The following is a 27,840-nucleotide window of genomic DNA, read 5'->3' as shown; positions in this document are numbered from 1 at the left end:
TTAGCACAGTGCTTGGCACATAGAACCGTCTCAGCAGGTAACCAATTATTAACACCATTAACATCTGAAATGCTAAATATATAGACACCTGGGTGTGCATATATCCATTATTATATAGGTAGATATGCACCTCTACCAAAGGCCATTCTTCTATAATTGTTATTGTGATAATTCAATTTTCATGGCTCATAAAAACTGGACCATGTTACGGATGAAAGAGTAAAGAGATATTACTGGTACTAATCTCCCCTGGACAAACCCAGGTTAACAATGCATTTTCTGCCCCAGATGACTGTTTTCTCTCTAAGCTGTCACTATGTTTTCACTTTCTCATCCATATGCTCATTTGTAGATGTGTCTCTTTACAGGTAGCCAGCTGTGAAGAAACATCAGGAGCTATTTAAATACAGTTCTTGCTTTGCCTCTAATTTGAATTAGGAAAAATCAAAAGAACAAACATTCCGGTCAACAGACTTACAGAATATGAAACTCTGAAAGATTCTCTGTTTTAAGTTCCCACAGAAATATGTTTGTTTTGTTTAGCCTAAGCACAAATAATCTGGCATGTGTACTATTACCTGTTCCCTTCAAACTGGCTGATCTTGAAGTCCAAAATGGCTTTCTGAATTGTATCTGGGTCTCTCCAGGTGTTATCTGTACTTATATGTAAGAAAGGTATGCAAACATTCACATCTCTACTTTGGGCTTTAAACTAACTTTACACTTTTCTTGTGGGGGGGGTGGGGGGGGTAAAAAAAAGAAGGCATCAGTGCGCAAAAGTTATTTTAGAAGTGGAGTTATGCAAACCCTTCAACACATCCCCAAAGGTGCCAGCCTTGTGCTTATAAGCAGTTTCAGAGCATTTCAGGTGTTCAGCATAATTTTCACTCTTCTTGCAGTAATCTCACTGTGGTTGAGCTTTTTTATTATTTTTCCCCCCTTATCTTGAAACTAGTCTGCCATTTCAAAGCAAAAAGGAACTACTGACAAAACATGAAGGTGTTTTATCTTCTAGTTAAATTCTTAAAAACTTTCTTTCAAATATATAGTTACTCCATTGCGGGGGTGGGGGAGAGCCCTGATTTGATCAGGTGCTGAGGCAAGAACAACCTTAAACAAGAGTAGTTTCGTGGAGAACTTTGAAAACTTAACTTTGTGTTTCTTCCTGATGTTAACTGGGCGGCAAGTTAACTTCCCCTTCCCTTGCTGTTTTGTTTCTGCTCCCAGTGACAGTGGTGTTGTTCGCAGCTCTCAGGCGGCAGCGGAAAAAGGAACCTTTGATCATTTCTAAAGAGGACATCAGAGACAACATTGTCAGTTACAACGACGAAGGAGGCGGAGAGGAGGACACCCAGGCCTTTGATATCGGCACCCTGAGAAATCCCGAAGCCATAGAGGACAGCAAATCGCGCAGGGACATTGTGCCCGAAGCCCTTTTCCTACCCCGTCGGACTCCAGCAGCCCGTGATAACACCGACGTCCGAGATTTCATTAACCAAAGGTTAAAGGAGAATGACACGGACCCCACCGCCCCGCCCTACGACTCCCTGGCCACCTACGCCTACGAGGGCGCCGGCTCGGTGGCCGATTCGCTCAGCTCGCTCGAGTCGGTGACCACGGATGGAGACCAAGACTACGACTACCTTAGTGACTGGGGGCCTCGGTTCAAAAAGCTCGCGGATATGTATGGAGGGGTGGACAGTGACAAGGACTCCTAATATGATATGTTGCCTTTTTTTTTTTTTCATTTTTCAATACGACACTGAAAGATGTGAAGTGGCTATTTCTTTCTATTTATCCACTGCTTCGTGAAGGGTCCTCTGTTCTATCCGTTCCAAAAGTAAATGGCTGCAGTCCGTGTGGATCCAACGTTAGAGACTTTTTTCTAGTACACTTTTATGAGCTTCTGAGAGGCAAATGTTTATTTTTTAGTGCATCCTGTTAACCATGTCTGCCCAACAGGCCCTGGGCTGCAGGAGAGGATGGGCCGTCATCTTTTCCCCTGTACTCTTAGGGCAAGTCTGAAACACAGCTCAATTTCACTGGCCTGGTCTCTTACTTCATCGCATTGACTCAAGGTCAGCTGACGGCTCTGTACATTTCACATGCTAATGGGATGAGGGATTGTGCTTTAATGATAAAAATACAGTTTTAGTAGAAGAAATGAGGGAGGAACCACTGTTCCTGGTGTATCAGCTCACAAGGAGATGATGAACTATATATGGGTGTGTATTTCTGTCACAAAGAATTTAAAATGATATTTGCCCATCCTGTTTGTCCTTCATGATCTTTTTCCGGCACCAATGACTATTCAAAACGTCAGATCCACCAGTGTTTTGAGGGTCTCCTTCCTCTTTAGGAAATGATGCCAATTAAATGGTAATGTTCAAAAAGAACAACCAAAAAAGAAAAAATCTTAGTACGACCTCATTTCCTTGCCACTGGTTCGTAAGACATGCAGAAGTTTGCTGTCACATCATATAAAGGGAAAGGAAAAATAGCTAATAGATGTTAACAAAGGAAATATTTAGCATATTTTAAAGTTTGGTTTACCAAATGTATCATGGATCACTTGGAATTATTTCAGCCATCAGTAGGCTAATTACAAATAAGTCTAATCATTTAAAAAGTTCTTGAAGGAACTTTTCTGAGACAAAGTTTAACTCCGTGTCTGTAGTTGTCAGTATTATTCTAATGTACTTGAAAGTAGCAGTGCGAAGTACAAGAACTCATATGCTTCAGATACTTCTTACACAATTAAGTTGCATTAGTAAAATTAGATTAAATAAAACTCAGATCCCTCTCTCAGAGTTAAATGGGGAGGTAAGAGCCAGTCACACTTGAACTTGACACCCTGTCCGTCACATTCAAAAATATCCATATATTTATATAATGTGATATAGATGAATACTGAAATCATGGTGAAAACCTACATATTATAAGTTTGGAAGACGCTCTCAAAGGGAAAAGTTGGATTCCCTACAACAAGGGTGTTTAAGATTGTAATTAAAATGATAGTTAACTTTCAAAAGCATTAAGATTTTTTCATTGTTTTTAGCTTTGTTTCCATGGCAACACTGCCATCGTTGTCTTTGAACTAATGATAAAGTAATGGTCTCAAACTACAAACAGAAAAGTAACGTACAATCCATCGAATCCATTATTTCTCTAATTATGCAATTAGCATCATGGTTATTATCCAGAGGACCCAACTGAACTGAACTAATCCTTTTGGCAGGTTCAAATCATTTATTTCATATGCTGTTCTAATGATTTTTGTCATTAGAATCTTACATTGTGCAGTCATCAGAAATTTCCAAAGTACTGTAATGAAAACATCATTTTGAAAACTTAAAAAAAAAACAAAAACAGGTTCTGTATGTATATAATATGTACTTAAGAATATGCTGACTTCAATTAGTAGTCTTAGGGATTTATTTTCAATTAATGTTAATTTTCTGCAGGTAATCTTAGTGTCATTTCCATTTGGGGATAATGTCATATCAACACATATTTTCTGTTTGGAAACACACTTGTTTTGTTAAGTTTTAAATAGATGTATTACCCAGGAAGTAAAGACAGCATCTTTAAAATAAGAGAAATATAGTATTGGGGGCTACCCAATTAGAATGAAAAATTGTTACAACCATATTATTCCTTGTGTTTCCTGAATGGATGGACTTCCCTGTATACTAACAAGTATTTTATGCTTGGACCATTTCTTGCTTACAAGGTTCTCTTTCCTAGTTCTTCACACATACACACACAGACACACACACACACACAGAAGAATGCAAATAAAGGACTACAGGAGGGCTTCACTGTAAAGAATCAGTATATATCATAGTCACAGGTAAGTGTTGAAAAAAGATAGCTTAGTAAAGTTAATTAATAAAAACTAGTTACTTATAGCAATAGAACAGCACCTTAATCACACAACTTACTGTAAAAAGAGCTCTCTATCCTCATGTTTCATGTTATGTAATAAATTAAATCAAGAGAGAAAGTCCTGTAAAAAGAAAAATATCATCAGAAGTCTTCCTTTTGAACTTTTGGCATTAATTGGAATGTCTGCGGGTTGATGCCAGCAACTTCAAAGTTTGGGGTAAAATTTACATTCTCCTCATATAAGTGAAAGTAAGAAGTTCTATAGTGGGATTTCTGAGGTGTGATTGGAAGGTATCTTATACAGTTATACCAAAAACAGGTTAATGTGACTAAATATTTAAATAACTAGTAAATCTCTTACCACAAAACCTGATGATGAGATGAATCTCTAGAAAGAGAGTAAATTGAAACTGAAGCTGAATATTTTGCATTAGGGTCCTATAAATGTCAAGGTTGAATGATATTTTTCTAAAATGAACGCTGTCTGACATCATGGAAACAATAAGAACCATAGTCTCATCATTCTGTGCTGGTTGCACTTCCTTCCACCAAGCTATCAGGTCGAGGACCCAGGTCAGACATGAATGATTACTGGAGAAAGCATTAGTTTTCAGTTCAATTTTTACATTGTCTCTGTTCTGGTATTAGCTGTTTGCCATGAGAAAGAGGGAAGGAGATTGGAGAGAGGCAAAGTTTTAATATTTGCTTCAATCACAAAGAACCTAAAGTTCATTAACTATAGGGAGATTACTTTTGTGGGTTGTTTCAAGGACTTTGAGGCCCTTCTCACATTATTTTCCACCCTCTGATTCAAAAGGGAAAGTTTCTTCAAATCACCAAGATATTCCCTAGAATAAGCTGAAATTTTAAAAACAGTAATCTATTGTGCATAAATTTAAAGCCCCTCCACTTCATGGCATGTTCTGAAAGACCTGGAAAATATTCATTCCCAAATAAAAAACTAAATCGAAAAATGAGAAGGAGAATTGAAAATGGTTCCGCAGAGCCGTGAGAGAGGGGATCTGCACCCAGAAAATGTATGTTTTTGTAAGAATTTTCATAGCTTTACAGTTTAGATGCATGAAGGTTTGGATACAAATTTGGATACAAATTGACTCCATTTTCAGATGGAATAAAATCTGCTGATTCAATTCTCAATATAAAAATTTTGGTTTGATATTCATTTTCAGCTCCCAAAAAGTTGTACTTTTATAAGTTGAATCTCTCCCTTAGAAGCAGCCAAATTTTACAGATCCATATTAACTTAGAATGCTTTCATTGCTTTCATTTTAGGTAATTTTTAAATTTAGATATTTAAGTAATACATAGATTTGAGATGTTTGATTTGCTGAGCAATACCTTATATCAAATGCTTCACCTTGAAATGATTATTTCATTGGCAATAATCATGTATAAACTACAAATTGGGCATTCCTCAATTTTATACACTTGAGGACCATTTTTTTAAAAGTATGCAGTTGAAAGGAAAGAGAAAGCTAATTCTTGAGCCCAAACTAAATATTTAAAGCAGGTACAACTAAACTCATTTTCCTCAGGAACTGAACTAACCAACAAATTATTTTGTCATAGTCACTAGTGTTGAAGCAGTGTAATTACTTTGGAAAAACACTAGAAAGTTATGATCTCCACTATTTGGAAAGGTATCCTCTGAAAAGAATCATTTTCGTGTAATTTTATTCTTTTTTTGTTTTTATATAGATGAAATCCTTTCTAATTATGACAGGAGATTAAAACTCTAAGCTGTCTACTATGTTTATGTTAACACTACAACCAAGACTCCTTTATAAGATTATAAGAGTGGAAAGATTAAGAGTTTGTGTGTGGGTCTTCCAGAAAATAAACTGTTTCCTAAGGTCTGACAAGTAGCTTTCTTTTGTAGAGGATACAAAGTTACAGTATGGTCTCCCTAAAAGTTCAATGATTCTTACGGTTGCAGAATTTTTAATATCCCTTTGGCATCTTTATGGAACAATTTTCTAAAGGGATAATTCTCTACTAAAAAATATTAGACCCTGACCATATTTAACACAGAGAGAAATGCCTTGGACTCACACACTTGTTAAAAGTTAATAAAGAAATAGTTCATTTTTAAAGCCAGGAGTTTATGGTCTCTGCATCGTCAATTTAATTTAAGCATTGCTGAGACAATCTTTAATCTCCTCCCCATTTGGTAATACCTTATTTATGATGCATTTTCAGTTTTTAATTTGGGGGAAACGTTTGCCCAACAGAGCCAGCAGATGAAAGTGCCGAAAGGAGGTCAAATGGAAACAAAGCCTATTACCCACTGTATTTCAGACAGGACCAGGCACTTAGCCGAAGAGCCACTGGGTTATTAGATTAATTTCGAAAGAGCTTTTACAAGTTGCTTAATTCCATTTTTTTAGAAACCCATGGACCACAAACTCAAATTTCTTCTCAAATGGGGTTAATTTGACAAATGAGGCATGGACCCAGCATTGTGGAAAAAGCATTCCACTATAATGAGATCTTGGTCTTTCTTGCAAGACTACACTATTTATGTAAATATGTCTAGAGGCACCTACTATAAGCTTTTAGTTTTCTATGATCTATTAGTTTAGTGTTTATTAAGGAATCATATGTATAGAATTACTAGGCATTCAGGAGGAATGCTGTGTAGCAAACATAAAAATGATCTGTTTGGGAGAAACCTAGGAGCGCTTTCAAACCACTGTACTATTTTGTGATTATTTTCCTTGCTTTGAAAGTAAACTGCGTAAGAATAGGATTTATAATAAATGCTATGGGCGTCTTCAGTAGTACCAAGCTAAGGCAATTTGGCAGTCTCCTACTGTGATGTGTGATTTAAAATCCCCCAAATAAAAGCTTTTTGGTATTGATTGTTTTTAATTAAAAATACTCCCAAGTATAAATTGAAGCTGATGCCACCCTCGAAGATTTACCACCTGGAGTCCTCAGTTCATATGGTTTTTCTCGGTGTCGCTCGTGTCTCTGGCAATGAGAACACCTGGTAGAAACAATCACTGCTCAGCTTTCATCCACATTTCCAGCTTGGGAGATTTTTCATAACTTCACAGATTACATGAGAAACTTTTCTGTATTAGAAGAATGGGGTTGAGACTATTACCTTTTTAGCTCAGTGTGGCGGGACCATTCGTTGTAGTCAAATGGCAAATACACGCTCCTTGAAATGGCTTCTTTTATTTTCCTTTGTTTTCTTGGAAGTATAAATTTAAAAAGAATGCAATTTAAAAAGTGATTTCTCACAAAGAGTAAATATGCCTTTTGCAAATCAATTTTTGTAACAAGTTATTTATATGATATTACTTAATAAACTGGTTTTTTTTTCTAACTTGTTTTTTTTTTTTCAATTCTCTCAAACTATTGTTTGTAATCAGAGATCTTTTAAATGTACATACTGATACACACTTTATCCTTCCAAATCTGCTGTTTTAACCTCTGAGAGCTAACTAAAGCCAACTTCAGTTCAGTTCAGTCCCAGGGCTGGGATTCTTTGGAAGGAATGATGCTAAAGCTGAAACTCCAGTACTTTGGCCACCTCATGCGAAGAGTTGACTCATTGGAAAAGACTTACTCTATGATAATCAGCTTGTAAACAATAGTTTCTCCCAATCAGCAACATGTATCATTGGCACAGTCCTGCAGACTTCTTACTCCTGGGACATCAAGAATTCTACTATTACTTATAAAATTACTGTATTACAAAGAAATTCGTTCATCTTCATGAAAATTGTTTTAGATAAGAAAGACAGTTCTATATTTTTGCCCATCCCATATCTCCATCCTTTATTTCACTCACATAAAGACAATTGCCTACAGATTTCTGATTTAAAAAGAAACAGCAAGAGTCACACCAGAGGGGACTAAGGATAAAATCCTTCCAGCATTCTGATACCATGAGTAAATAAAATGTTTTTAGCATATTCAGAAGTCTAATATTTTATATGCTTGTTCTTTTTTAAGCTGCCTCCTATTTCTACAGAGGCAGTTTCATAATTTTTTAATGGGGAGAATTGAATCCATAGTTTTGCAAAGGAAACTTCCATGTATTCATTCATTTGCTCAGTATACAGTAGGCATGCCACTGTGTGCTATGGAATATTCAACAATAAGTCAAATATATTTTTCCCATCTCTCCAGAAGCTCATGGTCTAGGAGGAAAGGCTGCCATAAATTCATCATTAGGGTACCTACGAGAAGACGACATGAAGACATCTTCAGAGAGGTATATATGAAAATCTTCATAGGATGGAGAAACTCTTTCTGCCCAGGTGGAGAAGTCAGGGGGAGGTTTAGGAGTTAGTGGGATTGAATCATGGGAGACAAGAAATCAGAAAAAATAGCAGGAAAAAAAGAGAAAAGAGAGGGATGTTTAAGCAATGCCATTGATCTCAGCTGAGGTTTCCTAAAGGAAACTGCTGCTGCTGCTGCTGCTGCTAAGTCGCTTCAGTTGTGTCCGACTCTGTGCGACCCCATAGACGGCAACCCACCAGGCGCCTCTGTCCCTGGGATTCTCCAGGCAAGAATACTGGAGTGGGTTGCCATTTCCTTCTCCAATGCATGCATGCATGCTAAGCTGCTGCAGTCGTGTCTGACTCTGTGTGACCCTGTGGACAGCAGCCCACCAGGCTCCTCTGTCCTGGAGTGGGTTGCCATTTCCTTCTCCACCTGAGGGAAACTAGGTTTGGAAAATTCACATGTCACCAGAACACAGAGGATCACAAGGGTCACAGCAGCTGGCTTTTGTTGTTTCTTTATGCTTTTGTTTATTGACATTTGACTTAAAGATGATTTGGTGGGAAACAGAAAACCACGGAAAGGAATGATGCTATCAGAAATGCACTTGTTGAAGGATATGCACATTGTACAGTAGTATGCATGGAAGACTAAAGCCAAGCCACTCCCACCCCGCCCCAGCTCTGGGACAGCCGAAGGCAAGCATAGTCTGCAGTATCTAGGAGAATCTCCTGACCTAACAGTAACATAGGCAGGAAGGGCAATGTGCTTTCTCAAGGAACCAGCTGAGGAAGCAGATTGCTACATTCAGCGGGACTAAGCCCTAACCCATCATCTTAGCAAACTACTTGCCATAATGATATTTATAGTAATTTATTCTAGCCGCCACAATAGACAAACTCCAGCACCTCTAGCAAATGTATGCCTCGCTCTTGTAGCTACACCATCTGGAGCATGCTGCCTCTAAGGTTTAATGTGGTGGGGAAGAGAGCAAGCTAGATGATCACATGAGCTGTTCCTAAGGGCGGGGTCTACTGTCTTAGACTACTTCTGCTCACACCTCAATCATATAGCCCCAGACTCACTGGACAGAGGCTGGGAGATGTAGAAAGATGAGCACATGTGAATCTGGTCAGCATATTTACATGTATCTGCCACATTTAAAGTCAGTCTCTGTCAAGCTTGCAGTATCTTTCCCAATCTCTGCCCCAGTTATGTTGTTCAGTTCAGTTCAGTTCAGTCGCTCAGTCGTATCCGACTCTTTGCGACCCCATGAATCGCAGCACGCCAGGCCTCCCTGTCCATCACCATTTCCCGGAGTTCACTCAGACTCGCGTCCATCGAGTCAGTGATGCCATCCAGCCATCTCATCCTCTGTCATCCCCTTCTCCTCCTGCCCCCAATCCCTCCCACCATCAGAGTCTTTCTCAATGAGTAACTCTTCTCATGAGGTGGCCAAAGTACTTGAGTTTCAGCTTTAGCATCATTCCCTCCAAAGAACACCCAGGGCTGATCTCCTTTAGAATGGACTGGTTGGATCTCCTTGCAGTCCAAGGGACTCTCAAGAGGCTTCTCCAACATCACAGTTCAAAAGCATTAATTCTTCAGCACTCAGCTTTCTTCACAGTCCAACTCTCACATCCATACATGACCACTGGAAAAACCATAGCCTTGACTAGATGGACCTTTTATGGCAAAGTAATGTTGTTATTCAGTTGCAAAGTCATGTCCGACTCTTCCAGACCCCATGGACTGCAGCACACCAGGCTTCCTTGTCCCTCACCATCTCCTGGAGTTTGCCCAAGTTCATATCCATCGCATCAGTGATGCCATCCAACCATTTCATCCTCAGTCATATCCATAATAATCTTGAGTGTGTTATCAGGAGAGCAGGTAGGAAGTCATTTATAGGGAATTATTTGGCAGTCCAGTGGCTAGGACTCAGTGCTTTCATTGTCATGGTTCAATCCCTAGTCAGAGAACTAAATCATTTTTAAATTCAAACTTCAAGTTGAAAAACCTTGAAGGAGGTGCTTGTCTGCCATCCTTGAATCTAGTGCCCATGGTAGGCATTGCTAATGAATTGACTCATGGATTTCTAGCCTTATGCATCTCTAACAGAAATGCCCCAGCAGCAATCAACAACAGAACAATGTTGACCTATCTGCTATCACAAACCTTAGAAATTAAGCTCTCTAGTAAAAGATTTGCTTTCTTGTTATAGTTCTAAGTTTTGTTGACTACTCACCACTGACATTTAGGAAGAGCTTTCTGGTCTTGAAGTTGTAAAAAATTCAGAAGAATTAAGGAAGCCGAAAGGGCTCAGCTTGTCATTATAATTAGCTCACATCTTTATTTCATAAATCTGAACAAACAAGCATGTATCTTTTTCAACAATCCAGATGTTAATTTCAGCCTTGGTGATGCATCTCCCTATAGTGATACCGTGTGTGCATGCTCAGTCATGTCCAACTCTTTTGCAACCGCATGGGCTATACCCTGCCAGGCGCCTCTGTCCATGGGATTTTCCAGGCAAGAATACTGGAGTGGGTAGCCATTTCCTTCTCCAGGGGATCTTCCCGACCCAGCGATCGAACCCACGTCTCCTGCATTGGCAGGTGGATTCTTTACCAACTGCACCAGCTGGGAAGCCTATACAGTGATACTCATGAGCCTTTACATTCATTCTGCAAAAATTATTTGAGACTCTACAATGGTCCAGCCAGGCTTCTCTGGTGGGTCGGATGGTAAAGAATCTGCCTGCAATGCAGGAGACCTGGGTTTGATCCCTGGGTTGGGAAGATCCCCTGGAGAAGGAAGTGGCTACTCACTTCAGTATTCTTGCCTGGAGAATCCCAGGGACAGGGGAGTCTGGAGGACTACAGCCCATGGGGTCACAAGGAGTAAGACACAACTGAGCAACTAAGACACAAATACTCACACACAGTGGGCCAGGCATTGATCAAGGTGATAGGAATACAGGAATAAAAAAAGACACACACTCTGCTCTGTGCACACCCTTCCTACAAGGACTGCCATGATTTAACTTCCCATTATTAATCTTGGTTTGCTTGACTAAACATTTCGTATGGAATGACACCCTGATTCTTTAGATCACTTTTCTGGGTCTAATATTTCTGAATTCAATGCTTCTCTAAATATGCTATGAATAGATATGGTTCTTTGAAAGAAGTAGATTGTCTCCTACTTCTGTCTATAAAATACTTATTTCTTTTTCAAAATGACTCCCTTGACATATTAGATCATCTTTATTGCTTCCTGAACCATTTAGTCTCAAAAACTTAACTTTTAACGGTGAATGTCTTGTTTGCACATTGGTAAGAAAATGTCTTCTTATAGTCAGTAAAGGATAGGTTTTATTAAAGCTTTTAAGTTTGCCTAGCTGCCTGATAATACTGCCTTACTTTTATGTAGCACTTTAGAAATAACTACTATATATATGACTTAATATAATTCTCGCAAAAGCCCTGTACACTAGGCTGTATCATCCCCATTTCACAACAAAGTGGGGCTATTTGTCCTTAGGTCGCATCACAGGAATTAGAATTACACTTAATTCTTTAAACTCAGGCTCTGCAATCACACCACTGAATCACCCATTTCCTCCTTTTTATGGATAGTCCAATCCGATCCATTTGAGATAAATACTTATTGGAAGAAATGAAAAGGCTTCCTTTTTCCTTTATATAAATTCAGATGAGGTTGGAATCCACTGATGGCTTCAAACTTAGAGACATTCCTCTCTATAACACCAACCCAAATGCTCCATGAAGGAAAAAAGAACTTGAAAAGCAAAATCTGCCTGCTGACCCAATTACTCGAGTGATTCCTACCATAAAACACCACTGAGTCAGTGTTTCCAAAGAACAATTGTCACAATAAATATAAATTCCTCCCAAGGCCGCCAAAACTCTAGTTGTTTATATAATAATCATCTTTACAGTAGTGATAAACATACAATGAAATTGTGGTTACCTTCTGTAGGGTAGCCATGTGCTTCAAGAGGTGGGAGAGAAGGAAAATAATTAGGATTTCCTGTTGCAATTCAGATTTAATGAGTTTAGAGGGACAAAGGAGACTTCTGTATCCAGCTCAGGTCAGTTCAGTCTCTCAGTCGTGTCCGACTCTTTGTGACCCCATGAATCGCAGCATGCCAGGCCTCTGTGTCCATCACCAACTCCCAGAGTTCACTCAGACTCACGTCCATCGAGTCAGTGATGCCATCCAGCCATCTCATCCTCGGTCGTCCCCTTCTCCTCGTGACCCCAATCCCCCCCAGCATCAGAGTCTTTTCCAATGAGTCAACTCTTCGCATGAGGTGGCCAAAGTACTTGAGTTTCAGCTTTAGCATCATTCCTTCCAAAGAACACCCAGGGCTGATCTCCTTTAGAATGGACTGGTTGGATCTCCTTGCAGTCCAAGGGACTCTCAAGAGTCTTCTCCAACACCACAGTTCAAAAGCATCAATTCTTCGGCATTCAGCTTTCTTCACAGTCCAAATCTCACATCCATACATGACCACTGGAAAAACCATAGCCTTGACTAGACGGACCTTAGTCGGCAAAGTAATGTGTGTGGTTTCGAATATGCTATCTAAGTTGGTCATAACTTTTCTTCCAAGGAGTAAGCGTCTTTTAATTTCCTGGCTGCAATCACCATCTGCAGTGATTTTGGAGCCCCCAAAAATAAAGTCTGACACTGTTTCCACTGTTTCCCCATCTATTTCCCATGAAGTGATGGGACCAGATGCCATGATCTTTGTTTTCTGAATGTTGAGCTTTAAGCCAACTTTTTCACTCTCCTCTTTCACTTTCATCAAGAGGCTTTTTAATTCCTCTTCACTTTCTGCCATAAAGGTGGTGTCATCTGCATATCTGAGGTTATTGATATTTCTCCTGGCAATCTTGATTCCAGATATGCTTCTTCCAGCCCAGCATTTCTCATGATGTCCTCTGCATAGAAGTTAAATAAGCAGGGTGACAATATACAGCCTTAACATACTCCTTTTCCTATTTGGAACCAGTCTGTTGTTCCATGTCCAGTTCTAACTGTTGCTTCCTGACCTGCATACAGATTTCTCAAGAGGCAGGTCAGGTGGTCTGGTATTCCCATCTCTTCCAGAATTTTCCGCAGTTTACTGGGATCCACACAGTCAAAGGCTTTGGCATAGTCAATAAAGCAGAAATAGATGTTTTTCTGGAACTCTCTTGCTTTTTCCATGATCTAGCGGATGTTGGCAATTTGATCTCTGGTTCCTCTGCCTTTTCTAAAACCAGCTTGAACATCTGAAAGTTCACAGTTCACGTATTGCTGAAGCCTGGCTTGGAGAAATTTGAGCATTACTTTACTAGCGTGTGAGATGAGTGCAATTGTGCAATTGTGCAATTGTGCAGTAGTCTGAGCATTCTTTGGCATTGCCTTTCTTTGGGATTGGAATGAAAACACCTTTTCCGGTCCTGTGGCCACTGCTGAGTTTTCCAAATTTGCTGGCATGTTGAGTGCAGCACTTTCACAGCATCATCTTTCAGGATTTGAAACAGCTCAACTGGAATTCCATCACCTCCACTAGCTTTGTTTGTAGTGATGCTTTCTGAGGCCCACTGACTTTACATTCCAGAATGTCTGGCTCTAGGTGAGTGATCACACCATCGTGATTATCTGGGTCATGAAGATCTTTTTTGTACAGTTCTTCTGTGTATTCTTGCCACCTCTTCTTAATATCTTCTGCTTCTGTTAGGTCCATACCATTTCTGTCCTTTACTGAGTCCATCTTTGCATGAAATGTTCCCTTGATATCTCTAATTTTCTTAAAGAGATCTCTAGTCTTTTCCATTCTGTTCTTTTCCTCTATTTCTTTGCATTGATCGCTGAAGGCTTTCTGATCTCTTCTTGCTATTCTTTAGAACTCTGCATTCAGATGCTTATATCTTTCCTTTTCTCCTTTGCTTTTCTAAAAGTTCTTCAAGTTCTAAAAGGTCTGAATAGCTATTCACAGCTATTTGTAAGGCCTCCCCAGACAGCCATTTTGCTTTTTTGCATTTCTTTTCCATGGGAATGGTCTTGATTCCTGTCTCCTGTACAATGTCACGAACCTCATTCCGTAGTTCATCAGGCACTCTGTCTATCAGATCTAGGCCCTTAAATCTATTTCTCACTTCCACTGTATAATCATAAGGGATTTGATTTAGGTCATATCTGAATGGTCTAGCCGTTTTCCCTACTTTCTTCAATTTGAGTCTGAATTTGGTAACAAGGAGTTCATGATCTGAGCCACAGTCAGCTCCCGGTCTTGTTTTTGTTGACTGTATAGAGCTTCTCCATCTTTGACTGCAAAGAATATAATCAATCTGATTTCAATGTTGACCATCTGGTGATGTCCATGTGTAGAGTCTTCTCTTCTGTTGTTGGAAGAGGGTGTTTGCTATGACCAGTGCGTTTTCTTGGCAAAACTCTATTAGTCTTTGCCCTGCTTCATTCCGCATTCCAAGGCCAAATTTGCCTGTTACTCCAGGTGTTTCTTGACTTCCTACTTTTGCATTCCAGTCTCCTATAATGAAAAGGACATCTTTTTTGGGTGTTAGTTCTAAAAGATCTTGTAGGTCTTCATAGAACCATTCAACTTCAGTTTCTTCAGCGTTACTGGTTGGGGCATAGACTTGGATTACTGTGATATTGAATGGTTTGCCTTGGAAATGAACAGAGATCATCCAGGAGCATCCATTAAATCCAAGTACACACCCCAGTGGGCTCCCCAGAAGGTGCTAGTGATAAAGAACCTGCCTGACAATACAGGAGACATGAGACATGGGTTCGATCCTGGGTTAGGAAGATCTCTTGAAGGAGGGCATGACAACCCACTCCAGTATTCTTGCCTGAAGAATCTCATGGACAGAGGAGCCTGATGGACTACAGCCCATGGGGTCCCAAAGAGTCGGACATTACTGAAATGATTTAGCACAGATATACACCCACCCCAGTAGCCTGGTATTTGCTTTATCTCTGGAAAATCCATCTACTTAGTTAGGTGGTATCCATGTACCAGAGTAGCAGCTACAAATCTTTGTTTACAAACTAAAAGTAAAGTACTTTTCATACTTTTCTGTAACTGAACAAGAGTCAGACATAACTTAGAGACTAAACAATAACTGAACTTCATCCCTATTTTGAACCTTGATTCCTGTGAGCAACAGAAGCTCAACTTTTAGTCATTTAGGCTTCTTTCCATACTGTATACTGATAATGCAATAACAGTAATTTTCCATACTGTGATACCACAGCTAAGTTCTAAGGGGTCAAGGTAACCTTCAAGAGTGGGGGTCAGGAGAAAGATGAGGCATAGTCAAAGCTTAAAGCTCATCTGCTAAGGGAATTAGGGGGAGTAGATGGATTCCAGAAAAAATATGATAATTCTCTTAACCCTCCCTGTCTGTTCGCCTACCTATCACAAAATGGGGAAGCTGAAGTTTATTGATCAGAACTGCTTTTTATGTTATTGTCATTTCTTATCCTCAGAAGGTCAGGATCAAAAGCTTAAGGAAGACACCTGATTCTTTCCTGACTTACGGCTTTGGCCAATGTTCAGAAAGTGCTGAAAGTTACCTCTGAATGTCACTGTGTCAAACTGAATGCTAATTTATAACAGTGTTTTTCCTATGCTTTACTATCACAAGCATTATAAAAAGTATTCATGATAGTATTAACATATAGTAGTATATTAAAATTGAGCCAGTCTTCAATGATTTCTGAACATCTCTTATGTGATGAGAACTTTACTATCTGCTTTATTTATGAAATATATTTTTCCTTTATCATAAATCAAGATCATGACTCAGTATTTTCTGATTTGCAAAAACATTATACAAAAAAATCTTGCAAAGTTACAAAAAATCAGATCACAATCAAATATATATTTAACAAATAACTTGTATTGAAAAAATAATGATATATGATTCAGACTGGTTTCCTTTGGATCCAAAGACCTGTATCTTCCTTAAAAGAATTTGGTCAAATGACACCAAAAGATTCAAATGATATCTCAAGTGAGAAAAGGTTGAGGGGCAGATTGATTTTGGCATTAAGACCTGAGCTGGGCCCCAGTAGGAATGCTAGAATCACTGGAATTCAGTTGCTCTAAAGGGCAAGTTCACTGGTCCACTCCAGGAATAACCAGAGCTGTTTTATGGACTCCATAGGCTGTAGACTTTCCGAAGTTTGCATTATATTAAATGTTAAATTTTACCCACACTAAAAAATTATATTGAGGTATAGTTTATTTACAATGTTATATTAGTTTCAAGTGTGTAGCGAAGTAAATCACTTCTATGAATTTGAACACATATATCCACTGGGCTTCCCAGATGGCCCAGTGGTAAAGATTCTGCCTGCCAGTGCAGGAGACTCTAGAGATGTAGGTTTGGTCCCTGGGTTGGGAAGATCACCTGGAGTGAAAATGGCAACTGCCAGGCTCCACTGTCCATGGGATTCTCCAGGGAAGAATACTGGAGTGGACTGCTGTGCCCTCCTCCAGGGGATCTTCCCAACCCAGGGATTGAACCCATGTCTCATGTCTCCTGTATTTCCAGTATTCTTGCCTGGAAAATTCCATGGACAGAGGAGCCTGGTGGGCTACAGTCCATGCAGTTGCAGAGTCAGACACAACTTAGTGCCCACACGTGTGCACACACACACAATATTCTATTGTATATCTTTACCACATCCTCTTTATCCATTCCTCCTTTGATGGACATTTAACTCCATCCCATGCCCTGGGTTTCTCCCATGCCCTAGATATTGCAAGTAGACCTGCAATGCAGTCCCCCTCCTGGGCATATACCCAGAGAAAAACATGGTCCTAAAGGATACATGTACCCCAGTGTTCACTGCAGCACTGTTTACAATAGCAAAGACATGTAGTTTTGATTTGAATTTCTCTAATAATTAGTAATGTTGAGCATCTTTTCAGGTGTTTCTTGGCCATCTGTATATCTTTGTTGGAGAAATGTCTATTTAGGTTCCTTGCCTATTTTTTTGATTGATTCATTTGTTTTTAAATTATACCCACACTTAACATTGAAGATGTGACCACCAGGGAAGCCCTTGAAGATGTGAGTCAAGTTACAGTTCACTAGTTTACATGACATTGTTATATATCAGACTTACATTGATTCCATTTTTCCAAATTCCTTCTCTATTTTAAAGCCCTTTTTAACAAAAATTTAGGTTTTGGGGGGCCGCAGCTCATCTGAGAGCATGGATAGGCACTTTGTGTACTATGGGTAATGTATTAAAAGATGTCATAGAGAAACTAAAGACTAGGAATCTGCATTTATAGCAAATTACCCAGTGATTTTTATGCACAGCAGAGTTTGAGACACAGCAACGCTGTTGAGGTTACAAAGGCAAGGCATGCTCAAGGAACTTTGGGTAAATCTCTTTGACTAGCAAAGTAGGTTCTAAAAAGAGTGAGGAAGGATGGAAGTTGTAATAGTTTTGCACATGCCTTCCAACTTTCCTTTGCTTATTGACTGCAATGAATGCACTTGTCTAACAAATGATAAAAGGATTAAAACAGGTGTCCTCCCTAGAAAAGTTTGCAAGTTTCCAATTAAGATACCAGGAGTCATTCATACACATTCATTTAAAACCTCAGGTGTAGCTCTTCACTCTCCCATCTTTTTTTTTTTTTTTCAGAACTTTTCTGGCTACTTTCCCTGCATGTGTCAGTCAAGAAGTAAATAATTGAAATCCCTATAGAGTCAATTCTCCGGTCTTCCTAAGCATTAGCTTGTACTTCTCTTTTTAAAGTCAGCTGTTATTCTGTGAGCCTCAGCTGGGGAACTCCTCCTCTCCCAGGGCCCAATCCAAGTTCCACTTCAATTAGCTTAATTGGAAGAAGACACAACCAAATTTCCAATTAAAGTTCTAAATGAGCTATTAGAACAGACTATTTTTGTCTTTTCAGAGAAAGCTCTCCTAATAGTCATTTTTTAAAAGGTAAAAATCCTTAACAGAGAAAAGGTGAGCACAGTCAGATCAATTAATGCTGTTAATCATTCTTCCTTGTAAAATGGAGTCTTTCCACTTAGATAATTTGGAAGTAAGCCACTTATTCATCCCTTTATTAATTTTAATTTTTATTAAGTTAATATATGTATGTAATCTAGAACGCCTAATATTGATAGTTCTATAAACTTATGGCAAAAACTCCCCACTCAACCCTTACTCACTCACCCAGAGGTAATACCCTTCAACTCTTTCAGATAGCTGTATTTACTTCCGTATTTCTTTGTTGTTGTTCAGTCGTTCAGTCGAGTCTGACTCTTTGCGACCCCGTGGACTGCAGCATGCCAGGCTTCCCTGTCCTTCACTATCTCCCAGAGTTTGCTAAAACTCATGTCCGTTGAGTTGGTGATGCCATCCAACCATCTCATCCTCTGTCACCCTCTTCTCCTCCTGCCCTCAATCTTACCCAGCATCAGGGTACTTTCCAATGAGTCAGCTTTTGGCATCAGGTGGCCAAAGTGTTGGAGCTTCACCTTCAGCATCAGTCCTTCCAATGAATATTCAGGGCTGACTTTCTTTAGGATGGACTGGTTTGATCTCCTTGCTGTCCAAGGGACTCTCAAGAGTCTTCTCCAGTACCACAGTTTGAAAACATCAATTCTTGGGCACTTAGTCTTCTTTATGGTCCAACTCTCACATCCATACATGACTATTGGAAAAATCATAGCTTTGATTATATAGACCTTTGTTGGCAAAGTGATGTCTCTGCTCTTCAATATGCTGTCTAGGTTTGTCATAGCCTTTCTTCCAAGGAGCATTTTCTAAACAATGCTTACATTAGGTTGAATCATAACAACTTGCTATTTTTTAAGGTGAAAAGTGGTTAACATCATCAATTTCAGATAGTTCAAGTTCATACTGCTATTTCTTGGGTTTAAGATTCTGAACATTGTCAGTTTGCTTCCCATTATGGGGAGAAAGGATTAGATTTACTACAACACCCTCACATGCACACACATGCAAACACACACACACGCTCACTTCTCTCACATCTTTCCCATATAGTTATAGCACAACTAGTGATGAAGAGTTTACCGTATTACTCTATATAAATATTACTCACAGTCGAGCCTTACACTGTACTGTGATTTCACTTCCTTTCTTACTCAACTTTGTTTTTCCCTGAAGTTAGTAATTGCCTCTTTTCAAAATTTGCTTAGCTCTCTATATACCTGTCATAATTCAGTCACAATCTTCCTGATGTGAATTTTAAATTCCTCTCAATCCTGTAAAGTAATCTGTCAATTCTCTTTTGCTTAGAGTATCTGTCTAGAAACTGTCCATCTCTCTGATGTCATGAATGGATTTTTTCAAACGTATTATTCTATTCCTGATTGTTTATCTCTTTTTTTAATTTCTTTTCTGCTTGCTTTGGTCATTGTCTTCCATATTAGACGTCTTCCTCAGATGTCTATCAATCCTTAGCCATCTGTTCCTAGTTAATAGTGAGGTGCTGAAAAGCTAGATCAGTGGTAAAGTAGCTGCCTGCCAATGGAGGAGATGCAGGTTTGATCCCTGGGTCAGGAAGATCCCCTGGAGAAGGAAATGGTGACCTACTCCAGTATTCTTGCCTGGGAAATCCCAGGGACAGAGGAGCCTAGTGGGCTACAGTCCATAGGCTTGCAAGAGTCGGACACATCTTAGTGACCAAACAACAACTTAAAAGCTGATTAGAAGGTCTAAGTGTCAATTGGTGGTCTTCCCTATTTCGTGCTTGAAGGAAACTGATGATTTCACTGGTACGCTCAAACGACAGCATTCATGAATATTTGGTCTTGAGTTTGTCAGTTTCCACTGAGAAGGATCTCCAGTTTCCTCCCTGGAAGTCCAGTCCTGGCTGTCAGTATTCAGAAACCTTTATACAAGGAAGGATCTGGAGGAATTTCAGTGTTCAGAATAGAGACTTTCATGTAATTTACCTCTAAGCTACAGCTCTTACCCCTGCCCTCAACTGTACCTCTTATTCCTGAGCATAGGATCTCTCTGATTCAGCATTTCTAGAGAGTAAACCTCTTACCTTCTGCTGGGATCGAGAAAGAGTAGTGAAAAAAAAAACAGCTGGATGTGCAGAGTAGGAAAGAAGATCTGGAGACTAACTGTTCCTGATGCAGCTTTACAGTCAATCTTCTTCCAGCCACCCCGCACCCCTCGTGATCAAGTACCTGGCAGCTCCATGCCTTGACCTTGCCGGAGTGTTGCATTATGAATCAGCTTGCTTCTTATTGCATTCCCACCCCACACTAGAAATTAGGCTTCAGTCTCTCCATTCTGCTAAGTAAGTTGCTACTCATTTATCCTCCTTTCACCTTCTAAATTCATCCATCAGTGAATATGAAAAAATATTTATGGTGATAGGTGTTTGAGATTACAACTTCAAACATGACAGACACTTGGGGTTTATAGTCTAGCAGAAAAAAACACCAAATAATTAAATAAGCCCTTATAATAAAGTGCTATGATAAAAGTATGGAGGGAGGAGGAATGTGGATACAAATCATGTCTTCTGAGAGGAATAAATGGTTATGTTAAACAGTGAAAAATTGTCAGGCATGAGATAGAGAAAGAACACCCAAACAAAATGGAGAGTCAATGAGAAAACTTAAAAGTGGCAGAGACCATCGTCCATTTAGGTAACACGAAAAGTTTGGTGTGATTGAAGCATAGTAAAGTGGGGTGGGCAGGGGATACGTGTTATTTCTGTTCAGTTGCCAAGTCCTTTGAAACGTCATGGTCGGCAGCACGCCACACTTCCCTGTCCTTCACCATCTCCCAGAGCTTGCTCAAACCCATGTCCATAGAGTCAGTAATACTGTCCAACTATTTCATCCTCTGTCACCCCTTTCTCCTCCTGCCCTCTATCTTTCCCAGCATCAGGGTCTTTCTCAGTGAGTGGCTCTTGGCATCAAGTGGCCAAAGTACTAGAGCTTCAGCTTCAGTATCAGTCCTTCCAACGAATATTCAAGGTTGATTTCCTTCAGATTGACTGGTTTGATCTGCTTGCAGTCCAAGGGACTCTCAAGAATCGTCTTCAGGACCACAGTTCGAAATGACATGGTGAGATATAAAAGAGGTGGGTGTGGACAAGGCGGTGACAAGCTATGTAACACATTTTAAAGGGTTGGGACTTATTCTAAAATGGAAGCCAGGGACTTCCCTGGTGGTCCAGTGACTGAGCCTGCCTGCCAATGCAACATCCATGGTTCCCTCTCTGGTCCAGGAAGATTCCGCATGCCGAGGGGCAACTGAGCCCACAAGCCGCAATGCCTGAAGCCCGTGCACCGAGAGCCAATTCGCTGCAACGAGAGAAGCCGCTGCAATGAAGAACCCGCGCACTGCATCCGGAGAGTAGCCCCTGCTAACCCCAGCTATAGAAACCCAAGAAGCAACAAAACCCAGCGCAGCCGAACATAAATCAAATACAATGGAAGCCACTGCAAGATTTACAGAAGGGGAATGACATGACAAGATTTTCTTTTGAAAGATAACGCTGACTCTAACATGGAAAAAGGCTTGGAAGCAAAGGAATTACAAGCAAAGGACTACAACAGGAGGCTAATTTGGCTACTCAGGGGGAAGAAATGGGGAGAATAGCCAGTACTATCACAGTCTGAGCAGTGATTTTATTTTTATGGCCACAGATTCATGACAGACGCAGAACGATTTTCCCTCTTGACTGGGCTGTGGACCATCCTACATGTTTCTGGACTGAAGCATTTATGTAGGTGGATGTGCTATCATAGACAGGGACAGGAAAAGGAAAGGATTTGAAAGAAGGATAATCTGGTCAGTTTGAGCTTGCTAAATGGGAGGCATTTGTGTGTCACTGAAGAGAAGTCAGGCAGCAGATGAAATAGATGGGTCTGAAGGTGAACAATTGGGATGTAGATGCAGCTTTGAGACCCAGCAACATGTAGAGAGCAATTTCAGGCATAGGAATGGATGAGATTGTACAGCAAGAGTCTGTAGAGTGTGAAGAGGTCAAGACACAACCTACCTGAACACCGGTATTTAAGGAATAAACAAAAATAAAAGCATCTGTGAAGCAGACTGAGAAAGATTTTTCTCAAGAACTAGGAGAAAAGCAGAGGAGTGGTTTCCAATTTGGGGCAAGAGATATAATAAGAATGGAAGGGTTAACAGCACCAAACATTACCCAGGGGTCACCTGAGGTAAGGATTGGAAAGTTTCCAGTGGACATAGAGAAGAGGAAGTAGTGGGTCACCTCAACAAAAGCAATTTCAGTAGAGATGGGACATCAGCCAAGGTGTAATGGGTAAGAAGGTGAAGTTAGTGAACTTTGCCAACTTTCTGTGGAAGCTAGGAAGTGGTGAGAGAGTATGATGACAAGGATGTGAGGCACTGATAAGATAATAGATTCGGGGTCAGGAGGTTTTGTAGTTTCTGTAGAGAAGCAGGCATAGCTACTTGTGTGAAGAGTAGGAGAGAGATGACTGAAAAGAGAAGGCTTTCCAGGTATTATAGCACAAAGCTCCAAGTTAGTGCTCAGGACCATGAATTTATAGTAGCTCTAGTCTCTAGCTTGATGTGATTAAAGTTTGAATCGTCTCCTTTTCCCCAAAGCCAGAAAGATGTAATGTGATATAAAGTCATTCACCTTTCCATCAAACTTTGTAAGATGTGTAGAAAACTTAGGGAAATCGTTGTAGTGCATTTTATGGAACAGTTCAATGACATATTCAGCAATGTTAAAATTTCAGTCTCTTGACGATCTAGTTCACAGTTTGGAAGATCATGTTTCTTCGTAGAAAAAGCCTTTAAACGATTCTCTTAAACAACTTATTTGATTATTCTTCCTCCGTTAGTTTCAAAGGCTGTTCATCAGATCCTTAGAGAATGAGCAATTTCCTATTCATGCCAAAAAACAATCCTTCTAATCATGGGATTCTAATGCTGCATCCCATTGACACTTTTTATTTTAAACTGTATGATTATCTCAGAAAACAGATGACCTCTATATCAGGTCAGATTCATCTCACTTCACTTGAAATATTTTTTAAGCCTTGTGCTCATATTATCGATTCTTAATCAAATTTTATCTAGGTCTACTTCCTCCATAGAAAAGCCATTTAAAATTCTTCTTGATTATTGATGAGTAATATATAATGGATCTTTGGAGAGACAAGGTTGTTAAAGGTATACCTGGTCATGTTACTACTGGACATAAAGAAAAACTTTCAACACCATTTACAGTAATCAGTCCTCCTCATTTCTGCTTTGTCGGCAAAGCCCTCTAGGAAATGATATACACATGGTCAATATGGTGTTATACATCCTTGCTATCCATCAGTGTATCTGCCACTTTATGTATACAGTAGGCTCCCAATGAATATTTATTGACTACCTGAATAAGTGAGTTTTTATATCATTGAAAAGGAGTTACTCTTTAACATCTATTCTTCAAGAATGTCAAGCTGTGTCTAAAAGTAATCATGTGACAATTGTAATATTTTCCTAAGCTTCTATACCTTAATTTACATGCTTTCACATTCGCTTTCAGATGGCAAGTGCATCAAGCATTTTTTTTCATATTTGCAATGATCCCACACAGTCAAGATTCTCAGTGGCACTATGACACATTGACCTTGAAATCCACATGTTACAACACTGGATGGTGGCTCAGGAAAATACATCTGTGTGTGTGTGTGTTGTGTTGTGTTGTTTTAGTGTTGAATATTGTAGCTGGGCTTCTTAATAAGGAGACAAGAGGTTAAATACCTGGGAGACAAATGCTATACATGCACTGAAAGGCTATGCTCATCTCCTCTGAATACTTAATAATGGAGAGGAGACTGGTGCTGAGCAAGCAGGATATTCAGGATATTAGTGTGGATCATGGAAAACTGCTGCACAGTCAAAACTGATGGAAAAAGTCTCATTGAGCAGCTTTGAAAATATATTTTTTATTTCAAAAACTAGGTAATTTTTCTAAAGATTTGGGATTAAGATTACTTACTGAGTTTTTGGCTCCCAGGTGGCTCAATGGTAAAGAATCTGCCTACCATTGCCAGAGGCACAGGGTTTGATCCCTGGGTCAGGAAGATCCCCTGGAGTAGAAAATGGCAACCCACTCCAGTATTCTTGCCTGGGAAATCCCATAGACAGAGGAGCCTGGCAGGCTACAGTCCATGGGTTCACAAGGAATCGACAGGACTTAACAAAGAAACAACAACAATGAGAAAGGAAGCATTGTTTTCTAAATTTGGCTGCTTATGTCTATTGGTCTATTATTCGGGTGAAATGTGACAAAAAGAGATCACTGAAGCACAGCACCAGAAAGTTTGAGCCAGGGGAAAAAATTTTAATCACTGCTTCAATATAAAAATGACCATTTTCATGAAATGGATTACATTTACATGTAAAAACTATTTTGTTCTGTTTACTCTTGGTATCCCGAAGATACTGAGACATTAAGATCCAAACATCGAAGACATTTAATGCGGGTTTTGCTTTAAGCATACTCTTGCACTAGCTTCTTTTTGTTTCAGCATTCCATTTTCCCAATTGTTTCTGAAAGCATTTGTCATGCACCTAGTTCCATGCAAAATTCTTTGCAAAGTCATGCCAGAGAGAAAAAGAGAGCAGGATTCTTGTTTATCCTGGAAAAGTTGTTAAATATTTCCATGCTGGGCATGGTTCAGCACTGTTCTTTAAAAATGTTTGTATATACCTTCAGCAGTTAGAAGAAAACATTAGTTGATTCCGCTAGCTATTTTACCCATAATGGATGCTCCTCTAACTAATCTGTTATATGGTTTGAGTTGATAAACTCCCAAGGAGAAATTAATAGGCTACCTTTCCATCTGCAGAATTGGATACATTAAATAATGCTTCTAAGTATTTCAAATTCTTACTTTGCACTATCTTGCAAAGAGTGAGAAAAGAAAGGATTACAATAAGCATTTTTCTACTTGTAGTAAAATTTAAAATAGTACAAATTCTGAATGTCCTTCATATAAATTAATTTCTTTCATGAAATTAGAGGGATAATTATTTTAAAATTAAGTATTTAAGCAGTTTTATTGATGTAAAACAGTATTTGAGGTAGCTAAATGCCTCCCTCATAACTCTGTTGGTAAAGAATCCACCTGCAATGCAGGAGACCCCAGTTCGATTTCTGGGTCGGGAAGATCCACTGAGGAAGGGATAGGCTACCCACTACAGTACTCTTGGGCTTCCCTTGTGGCTCAGCTAGTAAAGAATCTGCCTGCAATGCTGGAGACCTGGGTTCAGTCCCTGGATTGGGAAGATCCCCTGGAGAAGGAAAAGACTACCCACCCCAGTATTCTGGCCTGGAGAATTCCATGGACTGGATAGAGATGGACACAACTGAGTGACTTTCACTTCCGCTTCAAATGTGTATAATAATTTGATATGTGGGGGTTTTTTATTATTTTATTGTCTCTGTATTTTCTATGGAGGAAAGATTTGTATTTCTTTCAGATAATTTTCAAATTTGGAGGAAAAGAGTATACCTTAAGTGTGTTGATAGAGCAGTGCTTTTATTACAACTTTCACAGTATTCCATTTGATTAGGCAAAATTATGTTACGAATGACTCTGCATCAAATATTTTCTCAAGTACCAAAATAACCTGTAATTAAAGTGAAGTCACTCAGTTGTATCCAATTCTTCGCAACCCATGGACTGCAGCCTTCCAGGCTCCTCCATCCATGGGATTTTCCAGGCAAGAGTACTGGAGTGGGGTGCCATTAGGACCATACTTAATTATCAGAGTTCATCATTCTTTGAGAATGCGTGTTATATCTGCAAAAACCAAGTATGATAATAATTCATATGAACAAAAATGCAGGATATAAAACCCTGCATTTAATAATAATGCTAAACCAATATTACAGTTGGTTTAACATCATCATCATTGAATTGCCTATTGGAAGTAAGAAACTAGAAATAGAAAAAAGATGAAGCAGAGGGGGGAAAGATGGCGGAGGAATAGGACGGGAAGATCACGTTCTCCCTCACAAATTCCTCAAAAGAACATTTCAACGCCGAGCAAACTCCACAAAACAACTTCTGTAGGCTGGCAGAGGACATCAGGCAACCAGAAAAGCAGACCATTGTCTTCAAAAACAGGTAGGAAAAAATATAAAAGACGAAAAAGGAGACAAAGGAGGTGGGGAGGGAGCTCCGTCCCGAGAAGGGAAGCCCGTCCCGGGAAGGGAATTTTAAGAAGAGAGGTTTCCAAACACCAGGAAACACTCTCCCTGCCGAGTCTGTGGCGAGCCTTGGAAACACAGAGGGCAACATAATAGGAAGGAAAAATAGATAAATAATTAAAACCAACAGATTACAAGCCCACCAGTAACTCCCCCAGCGGAAAAGCAGCACAGACGCCTGCATCCGCCATTGGGAAGTGGGGGCAGGGCAGGGACGTGCGGGAGGCGCGGGCTGCAGAGCTTTGCAAGAATCGGGCAGGAACGCCCCACCCGCAACCAGAACGATCTAACTTGGGCTAGCAAACCAGACTGTGGGATAGCTACCACGCGAAAAGCTCGAACATAAGACACCGCCAGGACTGAGCACAGAACAAAGGACGGAGCGGAAAAAGCCGGCTGCAGACCATTCCCCGCCGGGGACAGGCAGCCAGAGCCGTAAGGACTGGAAAGGGGCAATTGCAGACCCGGAGAGACTTTACTTACCTAACTGCAAGCAGGCTCCTTTGCTAAGACTTCTGGGGGTGCTGGACAGTCACAGTCTGCCTCACGGGGTGCGCCAGCGGTCCACCCAGAAAGCTGAGCGGCAGCGGCGGAAAAGGTGACAAGCCGCGGCGATTGCGCTCGCCAAACTCCTGAGCTACTCGGACCTGGGAAGGGCACAAAGCGCAGTCCCAGCCGCATTTGTGCCTCTGAGGGCTGCCTGAGGGCCGAACCTGAGCGGCTTGGACCGGGGAAGTGCACGCAGCCTAGGGCCGGCCCCAGACGGTTCCCGGCTGAGCATCGTAGAGCCGGAGCGGTTTGTGCGCCGCGAGAAAGGACAGGTCAAGCGGGGCAGAGATACTGTGTACACACGAGAGTGCTATTTGTTTGCAGCATCCCCCCTCCCCACAGCGCGACTGAACTAGTGAGCCTAAAAACCAGCAAACAGAAGAAGTTAAACAGAGGGAACCACCTTGGAAGTGAGCCCACACGGCCCATAACATCAGAGAAGAGCCAGATATATTTTTAATTTTTTAATATTTTTAAAATCATTCTTTTTTTTTGCTTTTTGCTTTTTTTTTTCCTTTTTTTTCCGAGCTTTTTTTTAATTGTTAAGTCTTCTATTTCTCCTCTAATTTTTATTTCTATAACCTAGTATTACTATTTTTTTAAAAAAAAAAAAGACTTTTTTTTTTTTTTTAAGGCAAACACCATATATACTCTTTGGATGGTTGTTGGTGTTTTGTTTTGTTTTTTTTTTTGTTTGTTTGTTTTTTAATAATTCTTTTTTTTTCTTTCTTCCTTTTTCCTTCTGCTTTTCTTTAATATTGTATCTTTGAAAATCCAACCTCTACTCCAGATTTTTAATCTTTGCTCTTAGGTTTTTGTTGTCAATTTTGTACATTTAAAAACCCAAACTTCACTACCCAAGTTTA

At 39.9% G+C, this 27,840-nt stretch overlaps 1 protein-coding gene across 3 annotated transcripts in view; it reads left to right on the top strand.

Annotated features, from left to right (window-relative positions):
• The window catches only part of CDH6 (cadherin 6), a 146,953-nt gene extending 143,233 nt beyond the window's left edge, over nt 1-3,720 (top strand). For all 3 annotated transcript variants that reach the window (XM_069555972.1, XM_069555975.1, XM_069555971.1), the window contains one exon: nt 1,228-3,720. In XM_069555972.1, the coding sequence (XP_069412073.1) occupies nt 1,228-1,718 (491 nt within the window). In that variant the 3' untranslated portion in view covers nt 1,719-3,720. The remainder of the gene's footprint in view (nt 1-1,227) is intronic.
• The last annotated feature ends 24,120 nt before the right edge of the window (nt 3,721-27,840 follow it).

Source organism: Ovis canadensis, chromosome 16 (genome assembly GCF_042477335.2).
Source record: "Ovis canadensis isolate MfBH-ARS-UI-01 breed Bighorn chromosome 16, ARS-UI_OviCan_v2, whole genome shotgun sequence".
Classification (NCBI taxonomy): domain Eukaryota; kingdom Metazoa; phylum Chordata; class Mammalia; order Artiodactyla; family Bovidae; genus Ovis; species Ovis canadensis.
This window is presented reverse-complemented; position numbering and strand designations above follow the sequence as displayed.